Source organism: Pantherophis guttatus, chromosome 2 (assembly GCF_059756535.1).
Source record: "Pantherophis guttatus breed Tessera chromosome 2, ASM5975653v1, whole genome shotgun sequence".
In the NCBI taxonomy this organism is placed as follows: Eukaryota; Metazoa; Chordata; class Lepidosauria; order Squamata; family Colubridae; genus Pantherophis; species Pantherophis guttatus.
In genome coordinates this window covers 224,763,131-224,776,550 of record NC_142064.1, presented here as the reverse complement: position 1 = coordinate 224,776,550, position 13,420 = coordinate 224,763,131, and the positions used below count along the sequence as shown (strand labels likewise).

Genomic DNA, 13,420 nt, shown 5'->3' with positions numbered 1-13,420 from the left:
TAGAGTGCAGTACTGCAGGCTACTTCTGCTGATCACCAGCTGCCAGCAGTTTGGCAGTTCAAATCTCACCAGGCTCAAGGTTGACTCAGCCTTCCATCCTTCCGAGGTGGGTAAAATGAGGACCCAGATTGTTGGGGGCAATAGGCTGACTCTGTAAACCGCTTAGAGAGGGCTGTAAAAGCATTGTGAAGCGGTATATAAGTCTAAGTGCTATTGCAGATGTTTCATTTCCCAACTACCGGTAGGTAATATCATCAATGGGGTTTGCTTTGTGTTTATATACAGTAGGTCACCCTGTATGTAAATAAGGCACAAACCTGATCCTCATTTAGTTGGGGTAACGAAATATCTGCAAGCAAACAACTAAATTCAGAGAGCACCAAGGACTCCACAAGTACAATGCTGAGCCATAGATATTCTCTTCTACAGTTTTTTGGCGGGGTTGGAACAGTTCACAAGAAAAAAATAAAGCACACCCTACAGCTTTAAATTCACCTACAACAAACCAGGTTGTTTGTTTTTGAGTTCTAAAGCTGGGGAGGGGGAAACTTTAGCTGAAAGAGGAGAGGAATGCTGGGGGAAAAAAATCAAATTAATGGCACTTTAAAAGGAAGCTAGAAATGGCAGAGGACTGTAGGCTGATCAGTTCGATGAGAAAAAACAAACCGTCAGTTTGAAAGGCACACTATCTTATCTGTAACTAGTGGGACTAGAAAAGAGAAAAGGCAGGGAAGATACTGCAGCTTTTAATTAAAAGTAGATCCTTTTATCTGCCAGCTATGGAAGACAAGGCAAAATCCCCTCCTTCCACTCCCTCCCTTCTTCTCCAATCACTCTGTCACTATTTCTATCTACAGGGCTTTTTTTTTTTTTTCATACTTCCTTTTTTTTTATTATCTCCTTTTAGGAGTCTGCTTCTAAAGCAGCTTCTGGGCCAACTTGGAGTTGGCAGGGTCACAGCCCCAGGCGCTGGCTTGTGGTGATAATGGGCAATTAGGTTTTATCAGCAGGATCAGAAACAGTATTCTGTCCAATTTCTCAGCATCTGTCTGTCACATAATGAGAGACCCACAGTCTTTCACAAGCAGACTTCTCTCTTCCTTTAAAACTTTTCCTCTTGAAATCTTGCTAAATTCCTTCAAACTGTACTAAACAAAACCTTCAGTAAAATTGCCTCATCTGACCTCAAAGCAGTGCCTAAGCTTACAGAAGTTTTGAGAGTTGCAAAAGCTGTTAACGCCAGGTGCGGCATAAACCTGGTTCCTATGGGTTTTTTTAAACCAGTATTTACCTACCTGGCATGTGATGGTTCCCCTACCAATCACATTCTCCTCAATCAGAATGGCCAATGGTACAAGGGAATTCTGGCAATTACAATTACAATATACCTGGAGGAAACCATGCTAAAGGTTTTTGCCTTAAATCATAGTGAATTGCTTCCTATTCGTGCTGATATAACATAGTAACGAAACTGGAAGCAGTACAAATATGATCATTACTCATTATTTGGCAACAATATTGTAGGCTATTAATATTGGTGGAAAAGATGCCTTCTTATCCCCCGTCTCAGAAAAACAGGACAATATATAATGTTCACCTACATCTTTCTCTTTTACTTTACTGTTTTAGCTGTTGAGCAACTCCAACACTCTTTCGGAAGGCCCTAAAGACGTGGTTCTGCCAGCAGGTCTGGGGAATCCAGAGTAGGATTGAGCCCATTAAATGGCAGATATGAAGGTGTGTTGTCACCGGGGTGGTGGGGTATTATTGTATTATTATTATTATTATTATTATTTCATCTATATTGTTTTTTTATGTACTGTAAGCTTCCTTGAATCACCATGTGCGAGTAGGTGGCAATATAAAATTTCTAAGTAAAATAAAAAATAAAATAAATATCTCCAAGCTCTAATTTTTTAGAGCTTGTGTGAATATGCATTTTATTTCTTGTGATCTAAGTAATGCTGAGATATCCCAAAGGTGCTTTTTTTCAAGAGGCAATTGGACTTTCTGGTTTTTCTTTGAAGGTGCTTCGCTTCTCATCCAAGAAGCTTTTTCAGCTCTGAAGAAGGTTCTTAGATGAGAAGCAAAATGCCTTCAAAGACCACCCAGAAAGTCCAGTTGCCTCTTGAAAAAAGCACCTTTAGGACAACCATGACCTGGATGACTGAGAATCTCCATAGACATAATGCTGAGATACTGAAAGACAGGTGTGCTTAAACTGTGAGTTGTGAGCCCCCTGCCCAGGGTGCAATGACCAACTCTAAGTGGCGATTCCAAAATGTTTTACATTCTGGTTGGGCAAAGTAGGAACACAACAGATCTCACTCTAGGCTTTGCTTCCATTTTGTACAAGCCCGTTGCAGGCTTGCCAGAGCAGAAAGAAGCAGCTTTTAACAGTGTTTCTACTTTGCAAATGGAAGGATTGTTGAATGTCAGTCTCAGCTTTGCTCGCTGCTTTGCCTGCACAAGTCTGCAGTGGGCAGTTATGGTTTGATAATAATCAAGTGAGCCCCAGACTGACAAGGATCACCCAGAAGACTGTTTAAAAACAGCCACGTGTAGGCTCCTTAATTATCAGTGAAGAGACTCATTCACTGGCTCAAAAAAAGGAACTAAAAGAAGAAAATGAGGAATCTGTCTCAATGTATCTTGGGGATATATTAAGAAATATTTCAATTGCCGGGATTAATGTAGCCTCCTCTCTTTTTTAACACATTTCTGCTGAGGAGATTTTGTGAGATTCAAGATTGGAAAAAGAATTTATTTTAGCTTTAGGAAGAGGCAAAGAGCATGATAAGTAATCACAGTGTTTGAAAAATTATGTGATATAATGAAAGATTTAATTTCAAATGTAAGTGGTGTAGTTGCTTCTTACATAACCTTAGCCCCAGTGGAATTATAAGTTCTATTAATAGAGAGGGAGATATTGCACAAATGTATTTATTGTTTTAGGGAGATATGGTGCTTGAAATATTGAGAATCCATGCTGCAGAGCCACAAAACTCCAGTCATCCAAATTTTTGTGCTCCAGGTATTATAATTATAAAACTGCCTCACCCAAAGCTAAGTCTGAATATAGGTGTTCTTACACCCACTCTGACATTTACTGGAACCCGCATTTGTAAAAGTGAATGAAAGAGGTTTTTCAGCAAAAAACAGCGGAATGACCAAGAATGTATAGGCAGCAATTTTCTGTAACATTATGGGGGGGAAAGTGAATGCTACTGTGGTTTTTGTTTAATAATATAACTTTACCTGCAATTAGGGCTTTTATGAACCATGACATTATGATTTCATACCCTCAGCAACATTACATTTCTACTCTGATCTTCTTCTTTGAAAATTCTATGGTTCTGTGGTTTCCAGATAGCTCACGGAAGAAAATTGACTTAAGTTTTAGTTATAGAAAATTATTTTACATTATATGGATGGATCATAAAAAAATAATAAATGAAAATAAATTTTAAATGAAACTTATGCATTGCTTCATGGTCAGCTGAAATCATATGATGTGGACGGGGGGGGGGGCAAATCTCTTATCTGATTGGTTGTTTCACATGGTTATAGCCTGCAAACCTAATAGTCCGTCTTTTGGGGAAAAATAAGTTTTAGTGTTATCTAAACAACTAAATCATAGAAACTAAATTGGGCAGAATGCTTCAGAGGCCCATAAAGCAAACCTAAATCTACCCATGATGTTGGAAGATTCATTCATTCAGTACCTAATGTGATATGTTTGGTGCTTTAAAAAAACAAAGAAAATGGAAAGGAATGCAGTGCTGCAGTGGGGAATGCTGAAGCCAGCTTCTGCCTGCAGTTTTTTTCTTACAGTAGTGGACTGACAACAATATAAATGACAGAATAGCAGAAAGATGGCAGGCATCCTCACCTTCCTTGCATTCCAAGGCCACCCGTGATTCCAAGTTGTCCATTTGCAGCTGGAGACGTTTAAGGGTACGGTCAGCATCTCGAGACTTCCGTTTGTATGCAATAAGGACAATTATGATGATGAGCAAGAGAAGTCCGCCTCCTCCACCAATACCAATAATGGCTGGCAAAGTCAACAGGTTGTCAGAATAGATCAGCAGCGTCCCTGGAGAGAACTCAAACCCCCCAGCCTTAATCTGGAAGACACAATGAGAGAAAAACATCCAATACTATTGATTGCGGCTGTTTTACTCCAAAGAAAGACGTTTATTCTCTCTTTTACTTAGTAGACCAGGAAAATGAGCATATTTTGAAACTGGGCAATTGAGGAGATTCTTCAGTTTCAAAATGTTAAAGGAACTATTTGTCAGGGTTCCAAATAACACCCCCAGTAAAATCAAACTCCGAGGCTTGAGTTTCCTCAAAGCTAATTTTTATTAGAAATGTCATATTAGCACATCTGGGAAAACCTTCCCGCCTGGACTACTGCAATGCTCTCTACATGGGGCTCCCCTTGAGGAGCACCCGGAGGCTCCAACTGGTGCAGAATGCGGCCGCGCGGGGGATTATGGGAGCGAGGGGGCGCTCCCATGTGACACCTCTCCTGCATGAGCTGCATTGGCTTCCAGTGGTCTTCCGGGTGCACTTCAAGGTGTTGGTTACCACCTTTAAAGTGCTCCATGGCATAGGACCTGGGTATTTGCAGGACCGCCTTCTGCCGCTGATAGCCTCCCACCGACCAGTATGCTCTCACAGAGAGGGACTCCTCAGGGTGCCGTCAGCCAGGCAATGTCGGCTGGCGACCCCCAGAGGGAGGGCCTTCTCTGTGGCAGCTCCTGCCCTCTGGAACGATTTGCCCCCGGAGATACGAAGCATATCGGATCTCCGCGCCTTTCGCCAGGCCCTAAAAACTTTTCTTTTCCATCAAGCAGGGCTGACGTGAACCCCCCCCTTTTTTAGTTTTTTTTAGTTTTTAAATTGTCAATGGATTTTAGTTTGAATGTTTTAAATTTTGGGCCAAATTCATGTAATTCTTTTAAAAATTTTAAATTTTGTATTGGTATGTGTTTTAGTTCTGGCTGTGCACCGCCCTGAGTCCACTAGGAGAAGGGCGGTATACAAATTGAATAAAATAAATAAATAAATAAATAAACCCGAATCTGAGAGCTTCCAGGTTTTCCTCACCCAAAATAAAGTTCAAGTCCTTGCCCTTCACCCACATGTCTATCACACAAATCAATCAGGTACCCTCCAGAACAGAAGATACCTCCTCATTCTTCTCAGCAAAGCTGAGGGCACAATGGCCTTGACTTTCTGGAAAGAATGTTATTTTGACTACATATCATCTTCACTCCATACAATCCCCCCTCCCATTTTCCCACAGTAGAATTTGTGGCAGGCCTGAAGGCTCAAAGGTAAAAGATGGCTTCCAGGTCTGGCACTATTGACATAAGGACATTATCAACATATACTTTTCCAACTGGTGATCAGAACTCTCTTGTCATTGCAGGATAAGCAAAAGGCACTTTTTTAAAAAAAATCTACTTATTTTAACACTAAGAAGAAAAATATACTCGCAACACTGATTTTTATTCTAGTAATAGCCCAGAGATGCTTTGTACTCAGCATACCATTACTAAAGTCAGTTCTATCCTCACTATTCCCATTTCTAAACAACTTCTAGTTAGCACTGACTGTCACCTTTAGAAGGAAGCAAATATAACAGCAAGAAAGAACAGTGGTGAGATACTGTAGGATGTCTCACATGACCAGAAAGGAGATTAGATGGGATATAGACATATGCAGGCACACTACTGATGTCTGAAAGAAGTAAACATCAAGTTTGATATCTCATTCAAATAACATTATACTAATACATGGGATGCAAAGTATACTTCTCTGATGGATGAGGTGCCTGGAGGAAGAAATATTTTGGGTCCTTTTCAAAAAAATTCAAGGCTATAATGAACTCCAGAGTAAGGCCGACTTGTTGTACTAAAAACTAATTTTATATAATTCATACAGATGTTGTTGAGCACAAAGAGAGAACAGGTAAAAAATTCAGAGATTAATAAGATTTTTCTTTTTCCCTCTTAAACCAATAATATTAAAAAATAAAGTTTATGATCCATTTAACTTTTGCATAAACACAGATAAAAGTCAATTTTGTCAAGCAGCCATATTATTATGATTGTTTTAAACATATCCATAGCCGTATTTGCTTTTGTAAGCAGCTTTTCTAATACATGCATTTTGTGCAATTTCATATAATATGTAGATTTTTGAGTGATAATTTTGAAACAAGTGTGCAAAATCCACCAAACAATTAGATACCTTCAAAATGATAAATGGAAGCATCGGATAAGTGCCTTCAATGTTTAATCTCACAAAATAAAATTGTATCTTTATAAACTTTAAGAATTTAAAATACACATCAAAAAGCAAGACAAGATTTGGCACATAGAAAGTTTTAAACTGATGAAGGGTTCAGAAAATGTTGGAGCATTTGATTCTGAATATTAAAACTTTGAAATTAATTTTAAACAATAAATGCATTTTCCTAGGAAATAAAAGTATTTTTGAAGTTGGAGACATAATAAGAGAACCAACTTACAATGGGGTAGAGATATATTTTTGAGGAATTGCACCAGAAGCATGATTTTAACATTGCAGGAAGAAGCGACAATGATCTATGTAGCCAATGACACTATAGGTAGTCCTTGAATTATAACCTGTTGCTTTGGGACTATTCAAAGGTATGATGGATTATAATTGAAAATCAAAATCCAAGGATTGCCCCATCAATGTGGCCATCTGATCACACTTTGGGTGCTCAGTAACCAGGCCGCATTTACTGACATTTGCAACAGTCTATGGTCATCTGTCTGCTTTTTACAATAGTTTTGTGTTTTATGACAGTTTTGCTGAAAACTGCTTTTGCTTCTGGTTTTCAGCAAAACTGTGTCCATAGAGAACCTGTGGTTCACTTAATGACTATGGATTTGCTTAAGGACTGCAGTGTCCACTTAATGACTGTGGATATGTTTAATGACTGCAGTTATTCTCTTAATGACAGTTACAAAAAAGTCCTCAAACTGGGTTGGTCACATGACTGATCCACTTTATGATCATGATGAGCAAGCTTCATTATGGCCATAACTCGAGGAGTACCAGTACTCTAATAGCTGAAAATCCAAAGGATCTGCAAACTCTAATAATGGAAATCAAGGCGCAGAGTGAAAAAGTGGGATTAAGATTAAATATAAAGAAGGTCAAACCAAACTAATGACAACAAGTGTAGCAACCAGCATTATAATTAATAAGACCCTAGAGTTGTGGAAAGCTTCTGCCTTTAGAATCAACTATCAATAGCAAGGCACTAGCAATCAATATATATGCTGCAAACAAGAACTTGGTATAGAAGCAATGAAAGCCTTGGAAAAAATACTGGATGCTATGACATGTCACAGAGCCGAGGTGGCGCAGTGGTTAGAATGCAATACTGCAGCTACTTCAGCTGACTGCTAGTTCAGCAGATCAGCGCATCAAATCTCACCAGCACAAGGTTGACTCAGCCTTCCATCCTTCTGAGGTGGCTAAAATGAGGACCCAGATTGTTGGGGGCAATATGCTACTTAGTATACTGTCTTTGGTGTAAGCCACCCAGAGTCCTCGGAGAGTGGGCGGCATAGAAATATGAATAATAAAATAAATAAATAAAATAAAATAAATATACCTAAAAACTTCAGAATTATGTGATAATGGTTTTCCCAATGATGATCTATAGAACTGAAAGTTGGATTGTGCAGTAAAAGGACAGAAAGTGTATTGACTCTTTTGAACTTTGGTTTTGGAGAAGACTCCTGAAAATACCATGAATGTCCAAGAAAAGAAGCAAATGGTCATAGAACAAATCACTACAGAGTCCACATTAGAGGAATAAAGGACCAGGCTGAAATTACCATATTTTGAACATATTGTGACAAAGACTCAGCTTTCTTGAGACATCCATAATGCTGGGAAAGGTGGAAAGAAAGAGAAGAGGATGACAGTAGCAAGGTGGACAGACTCATAGTGACAGGTATACCATGAGGAGATACCATCAGGCTGGGGACAATCATCTTGAAGAAGGTCTATATGTATGGCTGCCAAAATTCAATACCAAACTGACAGCCTGACAACCAATATAAAAAGTTATCTCACAAAACTAATTTAAGCAATATGCTCAATACAATAGATAAACAACATAGTTCTTTAAATAGCAGAATTTATATTTGGAAAGGGAAGAAGGAAAGAGTGACAAAATTCAAAGGACAATGACTACATTCTGTGATCTTCGCAATTTCACAATTCTTTTAGCAAGAAAAATAAAATAAGCATTTGGTGTCCAGGTAACACAAAAACACAAACAGAGGTATGCCTGACTTGCCTTACCGTCACTTTATGCTGTCCTGTGAGGTTTGGGGACTCGCAGAGCAGTTGAGTTTCAGAAACAGTAAGAGCACATGGAGTGTCTCCAATGAGTACAGTGTAGTTTAACCGAGAATTACCAGGTGCTGGTGGGAGAAGGTTACGGCCCTTTAAGAAGAATAAAAGTAGGTTTGTTGTTGTTCAGTCACTAAGTCACGTCCAACTCTTCACGACCCCATGGACAATAGCACACCAGGCCCCAAAAGTAGGACAAAACAGATGGCCCCAGCCTATTCCCTCCCTTCTCCCATTCTCAGGAAGGTACCTCAAAGTAAAAGAAAGACCAGAGGCAAGGAGAGGTTGTAAACTGGTATCCAGGCCCTCCCTGCAAGAATGGCATCATCCCCATAGGGATTTATGGGGATCTGACAATGTACTTGCAATGGTTCCCCTCTCCTGTCTTCGACACTGTAATGTGAAGATTCAATCAAGATTTTTTCTCTTCTTAGCAATTAAACTTAAATCCTACACTTGTACGTAGAAAGTAACAGGATCTATTAGCTTAATGGACAAAGCTTTCCCTGAATGGGTCTGGGAATTCTGAACAACACTGTATCAACATAATGTGTAACTAATACTTATCTAATAAGACCAGGAGCGATGGTCAAGAAGAACATTTATTTCTAAAACCTGCAGAAACGAGGTTGAATAAATTATTACCTTGAGGATAAGAGGAGAACTTGGCTTGAGCTCCAACATACCAGATGGCAAGGATTCAAACACAGGATCTGGATAATAGATAAAGTTAGTTCTGTTGATGATCAACAAGGCTTGAACATTGTCCATAATAAAGCCAATCTCATCTGGTCTATCACCAAGTTCTGAAGGGCTCTTGACTGGGTTATCAATGGAAGGAGCATAACACACCATGATGGTATCATTGTAGACTGTACAATTCTGAAAGGCAAATGTTAGCAGGCTTAACCATTTTTCTTTTTCATTAATTTTATCTTATTGTCAAGAAAAAACAATTTCCTCAAGCCATGTGCCACACCCTTAAATTTTTCACACAACTACATAAGCAATTCCCCCCTACTGCTAGCACTCTGTCCTCTCTGAGTTGTTGTTCAGTGCTTCTACCAGCTGTGAAATAGGAAAATATGGAAGACAGCAACTTCCTTCCCTTTTTCTAGCAAAGACACTATATGATGGGGGACAGTAAAGCGATCGTTTGGAGTGGTTGGGAAGATGAGTATCATGTCAGAAACCAGGCAGGGGGAAATTTTCAGAACTAGGAGGTTGAATGAAGTAGGAGCTCCTGCCAACGTGGACTTTCTTGTATTGTAACTCCAAAATGATAACTTTTCTTTTGGACCAGAAAGTATGCCAATAATTAATTGATTCAGCTTCTCAAACAGCATGCAGGCCCTATGGCATTGTCGGGAATCACAGATTTAAGCCTGGCACAACCCACATGTATTGTCCTTGTCAAATGTAATTAATTCCTAGGAAGAAATGTGTACTTTTCTCCCTCAATAAATAAACCTAAATCAGGAGTGTGTAATCTTTTTGCTGTTAAATTGTTAATTTTAAATTAAGTATCAATTGAAATCGATGTAAATTATTTAATTCATTAAACATTATTGAAATTACCAGGAAAGGGATGGAGAATTTTGGGAATTGGTCCACAAATCTTAAAGTTGCTGAGATTGAGAATCGCTGACCTAAATAATATTAAATTTCATGGTGCTATTATCTAAGGCAAGAGATTCTGGTGACATATCCTATGACATCTATGACATCAGTTTAAGTATATCAAATCTCTTTTGAAACTATCCAACATTTAAAAATCTGATATGAGCCTTTGCTGACTTAACTGAGTTGAAGTATAACAAGGTACTGCCTTTATTCTTTACGTTTCAAAAAAGGAGAAAATGCTTCTGGTAAGATTCCTATTTTTTCAGATTTTCATCTTATTATGAATCAAATATTCTGGTTAGACTACTTATTTTACATTCTTTTTCTTCATACCCCTTTAGACTTTCTTCCTATTTGTCCATTCTAAAGACACATGATTTAAACAATTAAATTTTCAACTTGTTCAGTGGATTTGAAGGAAAAAATTAAATTGAATAATAATTTAATTAGATGCAATGGCACACTTCTCCAACGAATGCACAAAACAAAAAAGCACTAGCATAAATGAACTCAGATTATTTCAACAGAAAGTAAAACTTTAATTTCAGGAAAACCCAGATGTACTTTGTCATGTGAGACAACAAATGCAAAAATTTGCTTAGATATCAATCTCCAAGTAAAGATTGATAAACGAACTAAATTACCATTGCCCAAACTGGAAGACTTGCCATGATTGTTGTTGTTATCATTATTTGCCTTCAAGTCACTTTTTAACGATTGTCTGGACAAGTCTCTTTCAGGTTTTTTTGCAAGGTTTTTTGAAGTGGTTTGCCATTGCCTCTTTCCTGGAGCTAGAGGGAGGGACCGGCCCAAGGTCACCCAGCTGGCTTCATGCTTAAGGAAAGACTAGAGTTTATGGTCACTGGTTTCTAGTCTGATGAAACTTACTCACTAAACCAAATTGGTTCTTTGCTCTCTGCTGTGGTCATTAAACTTCACTCAAAAATAACACTGCTTCAAGTGCTGCTGTCAATGAAGGACATAGTTTTGAAAAATACAAGATGATACAATATTTTTCTTATCCCTACACTAGGTATGTAGATTTTACTTAACTCTTTCTGCATCACACAACACATCCAAGACATCCTAAGTAGACTGTTCTAATTTCTCAAGCTGTGAATGTGAGGAGCATAAGAAATTCTTTCTCCCTGCACCATTTAAATGTTGACTGTGGTATAAGATATCCAAAGTTTCCATAGTTTTTTTCAAAAAATTCTGAATTATGCTATACCCGAGACAACAATGCAACAAAACAACCGAGCTTGTCAACCAAGGTAATTATGGTTTTCATGAAATTCTGAAGTCTTAGAAATATATTGTCTACTCATCAAAAAAAACTGAAGGCAGACTTTCGATCATGGCTGCTCAGGCATCCTGGATCCAAGCTTTCCACATTCCAGATCAGAATGTGCATCCCTAAAACAACTGGAGATTACTACACTGGGTTAAAACTGGATGAAGGTTTACTTACATTCTCTTTCTCAGCAGTGCCATATTTGGCTCGGATTCTGGGTGCTTTGATAGTAGCTAGGTTGGTGCCCGTCACAGTCAACAATGTCCCACCACTAGGAAGCAAACAAAAGAGGTCAACTGAAGCTCCTAATGAAGAGAGTGCAGTCAATGAAACAAAGCATTCCCTTTATTCCAATATTTTGCAGCTCCCTGCTCTTTTTAACTTCATGCTGGAAAAAATAATGTCTTTGTGAATTACTTCAGGCAGTGATGGGTAAAAACAAACAATTCCTACTCTGAGTTCCATTAATCTCCACAATGTACCCAGGATGCCCAATATCAAGCTTTGACTCTTAACAAGAAGAATAGTTCTACCTTTTGCCCACTACCATTCTGAAGTGCTGCCACATCTAAGGAACTTGGCTGAGGCACATGACTGTTGATTCTTGTCTCCTCGGGATGCTGCTTTCTCCAACTTTTAAAATTTTATTGGAACAATGGGGTTGCTCAGCTTGCTTTGTCTATGTGATTGCCAATGCTTCTCTTTCTATCCTCCTGTCCCTTCTTGCTCCATTCAATTTACTTTTGTGGGGAAAAAATGGTTTGTTGCTTCCCATTTAATATTAGCTTCATCTTAAATCAACTTGGTCCTGCACACAGTTATTATTTTTATTAGGCTGTGCATCTAAGACACATGCAATCAACTTCAGCATTTAGTAAACTGTCTACTAAAGAGTGCTTTAAAATAGCACTCTGTTCCCATTCTGTGCCATGTCACACAATTAGAGATTTGGGTGGGTTTTTTTTCCTTATATAGCTAAATCTTTTGTAACTAGCAGTACAATTCTACAAATGAGTAGGATAAGGCTTACTCCCAAGTAAGCCAATATCAAGTTTTAATAACATTAACTGATGCCACATTCCAGGCAGAAAATGCATTATTCCTTCCAGTGTTTATTTTGGAATTCTGTATAGAATCCAAAAGCTAGATATAGAAGGATATATTTCTCAGGCATTGTTTGAATTCTTTTGATATGGGTCCATTAATTACCAGTATAAACACAACAAATAATGTTTTTCAAATCTTACAATTTCATTTTCATATTGATATTTTGCCAAAAGCAAAGGTCTATTGTCCCAAATACAAAATATATCTTTTATTGTGGGAAAGAGATGTACCATATCAGTAATTCATAAATAACTCCCTGAATTGTCCCCAAATAACTTATTAAATAAATACAAAACAGATAGAAAACCCAACATTTGTAGGAATTTCTTTTGACTCTTGGTATTGGTATTAACTTGGTATTCTACCAAGGAGTAGATGTGCAGAATGAAGGGTGCCAACAAATACTCAGCATTTTATGTCCAAATGACATATTATGGCTATCGTGCCTTTACGTTACAGCATTGATTGAAATAGCTTAGGAAAAAGGGTTATAATATTTTTCAGTAATTTTTCTGTGTAACACATAAACTCAGGGGTGGGCTTCAAAAATTTTAGCAAGGGGTTCTCTGCCCATTTGCTGGGTGGACATGGGAATGGTGGGCATGGCTTAGCCGGCCTCCTGCACCACGGTGGGCAGGGGGCATTTTTGCCCCTCCCTGGGCTCCAGAGGTTTTCCTCAAGCCTCCAGGAGGGCGAAAATGGCCTCCCTAGGCTGCGAAGGCCCTCTGGAGCCAGAAATGTGCCCATTTCCAGCCTTCCCGAACTTCCAGTAGGCCCGTTTTTCACCCTCCCTGAGCCTCTGCGCATGCCCTGCACTTACCTGCATCCAAAATAGGCCGCGTGGGGACTCCTGGGAGGGGTGCAGTAGGTGGGGCCAGCCAGGAGTGGGATTTGGGGGTTCTCCGAACGGCACAGAATCTTAACTAGAGATTCTCCCAAACCCCTGTGAACCCCCAGCAGTCCACCCCTGCATAAACTGCA

At 38.9% G+C, this 13,420-nt stretch overlaps 1 protein-coding gene across 5 annotated transcripts in view; it reads right to left on the bottom strand.

Moving 5' to 3' along the window:
- PLXNA1 (plexin A1) overlaps positions 1-13,420 on the bottom strand; it is a 395,502-nt gene that overhangs the window by 58,229 nt on the left and 323,853 nt on the right. For all 5 annotated transcript variants that reach the window (XM_060688304.2, XM_060688308.2, XM_060688309.2 and 2 more), the window contains exons 17-20: positions 11,510-11,603; positions 9,061-9,297; positions 8,365-8,508; positions 3,893-4,127 (exon numbers count right to left, since the gene is read on the bottom strand). In XM_060688304.2, coding sequence (XP_060544287.2) covers positions 3,893-4,127; positions 8,365-8,508; positions 9,061-9,297; positions 11,510-11,603 — 710 coding nt within the window. The remainder of the gene's footprint in view (positions 1-3,892; positions 4,128-8,364; positions 8,509-9,060; positions 9,298-11,509; positions 11,604-13,420) is intronic.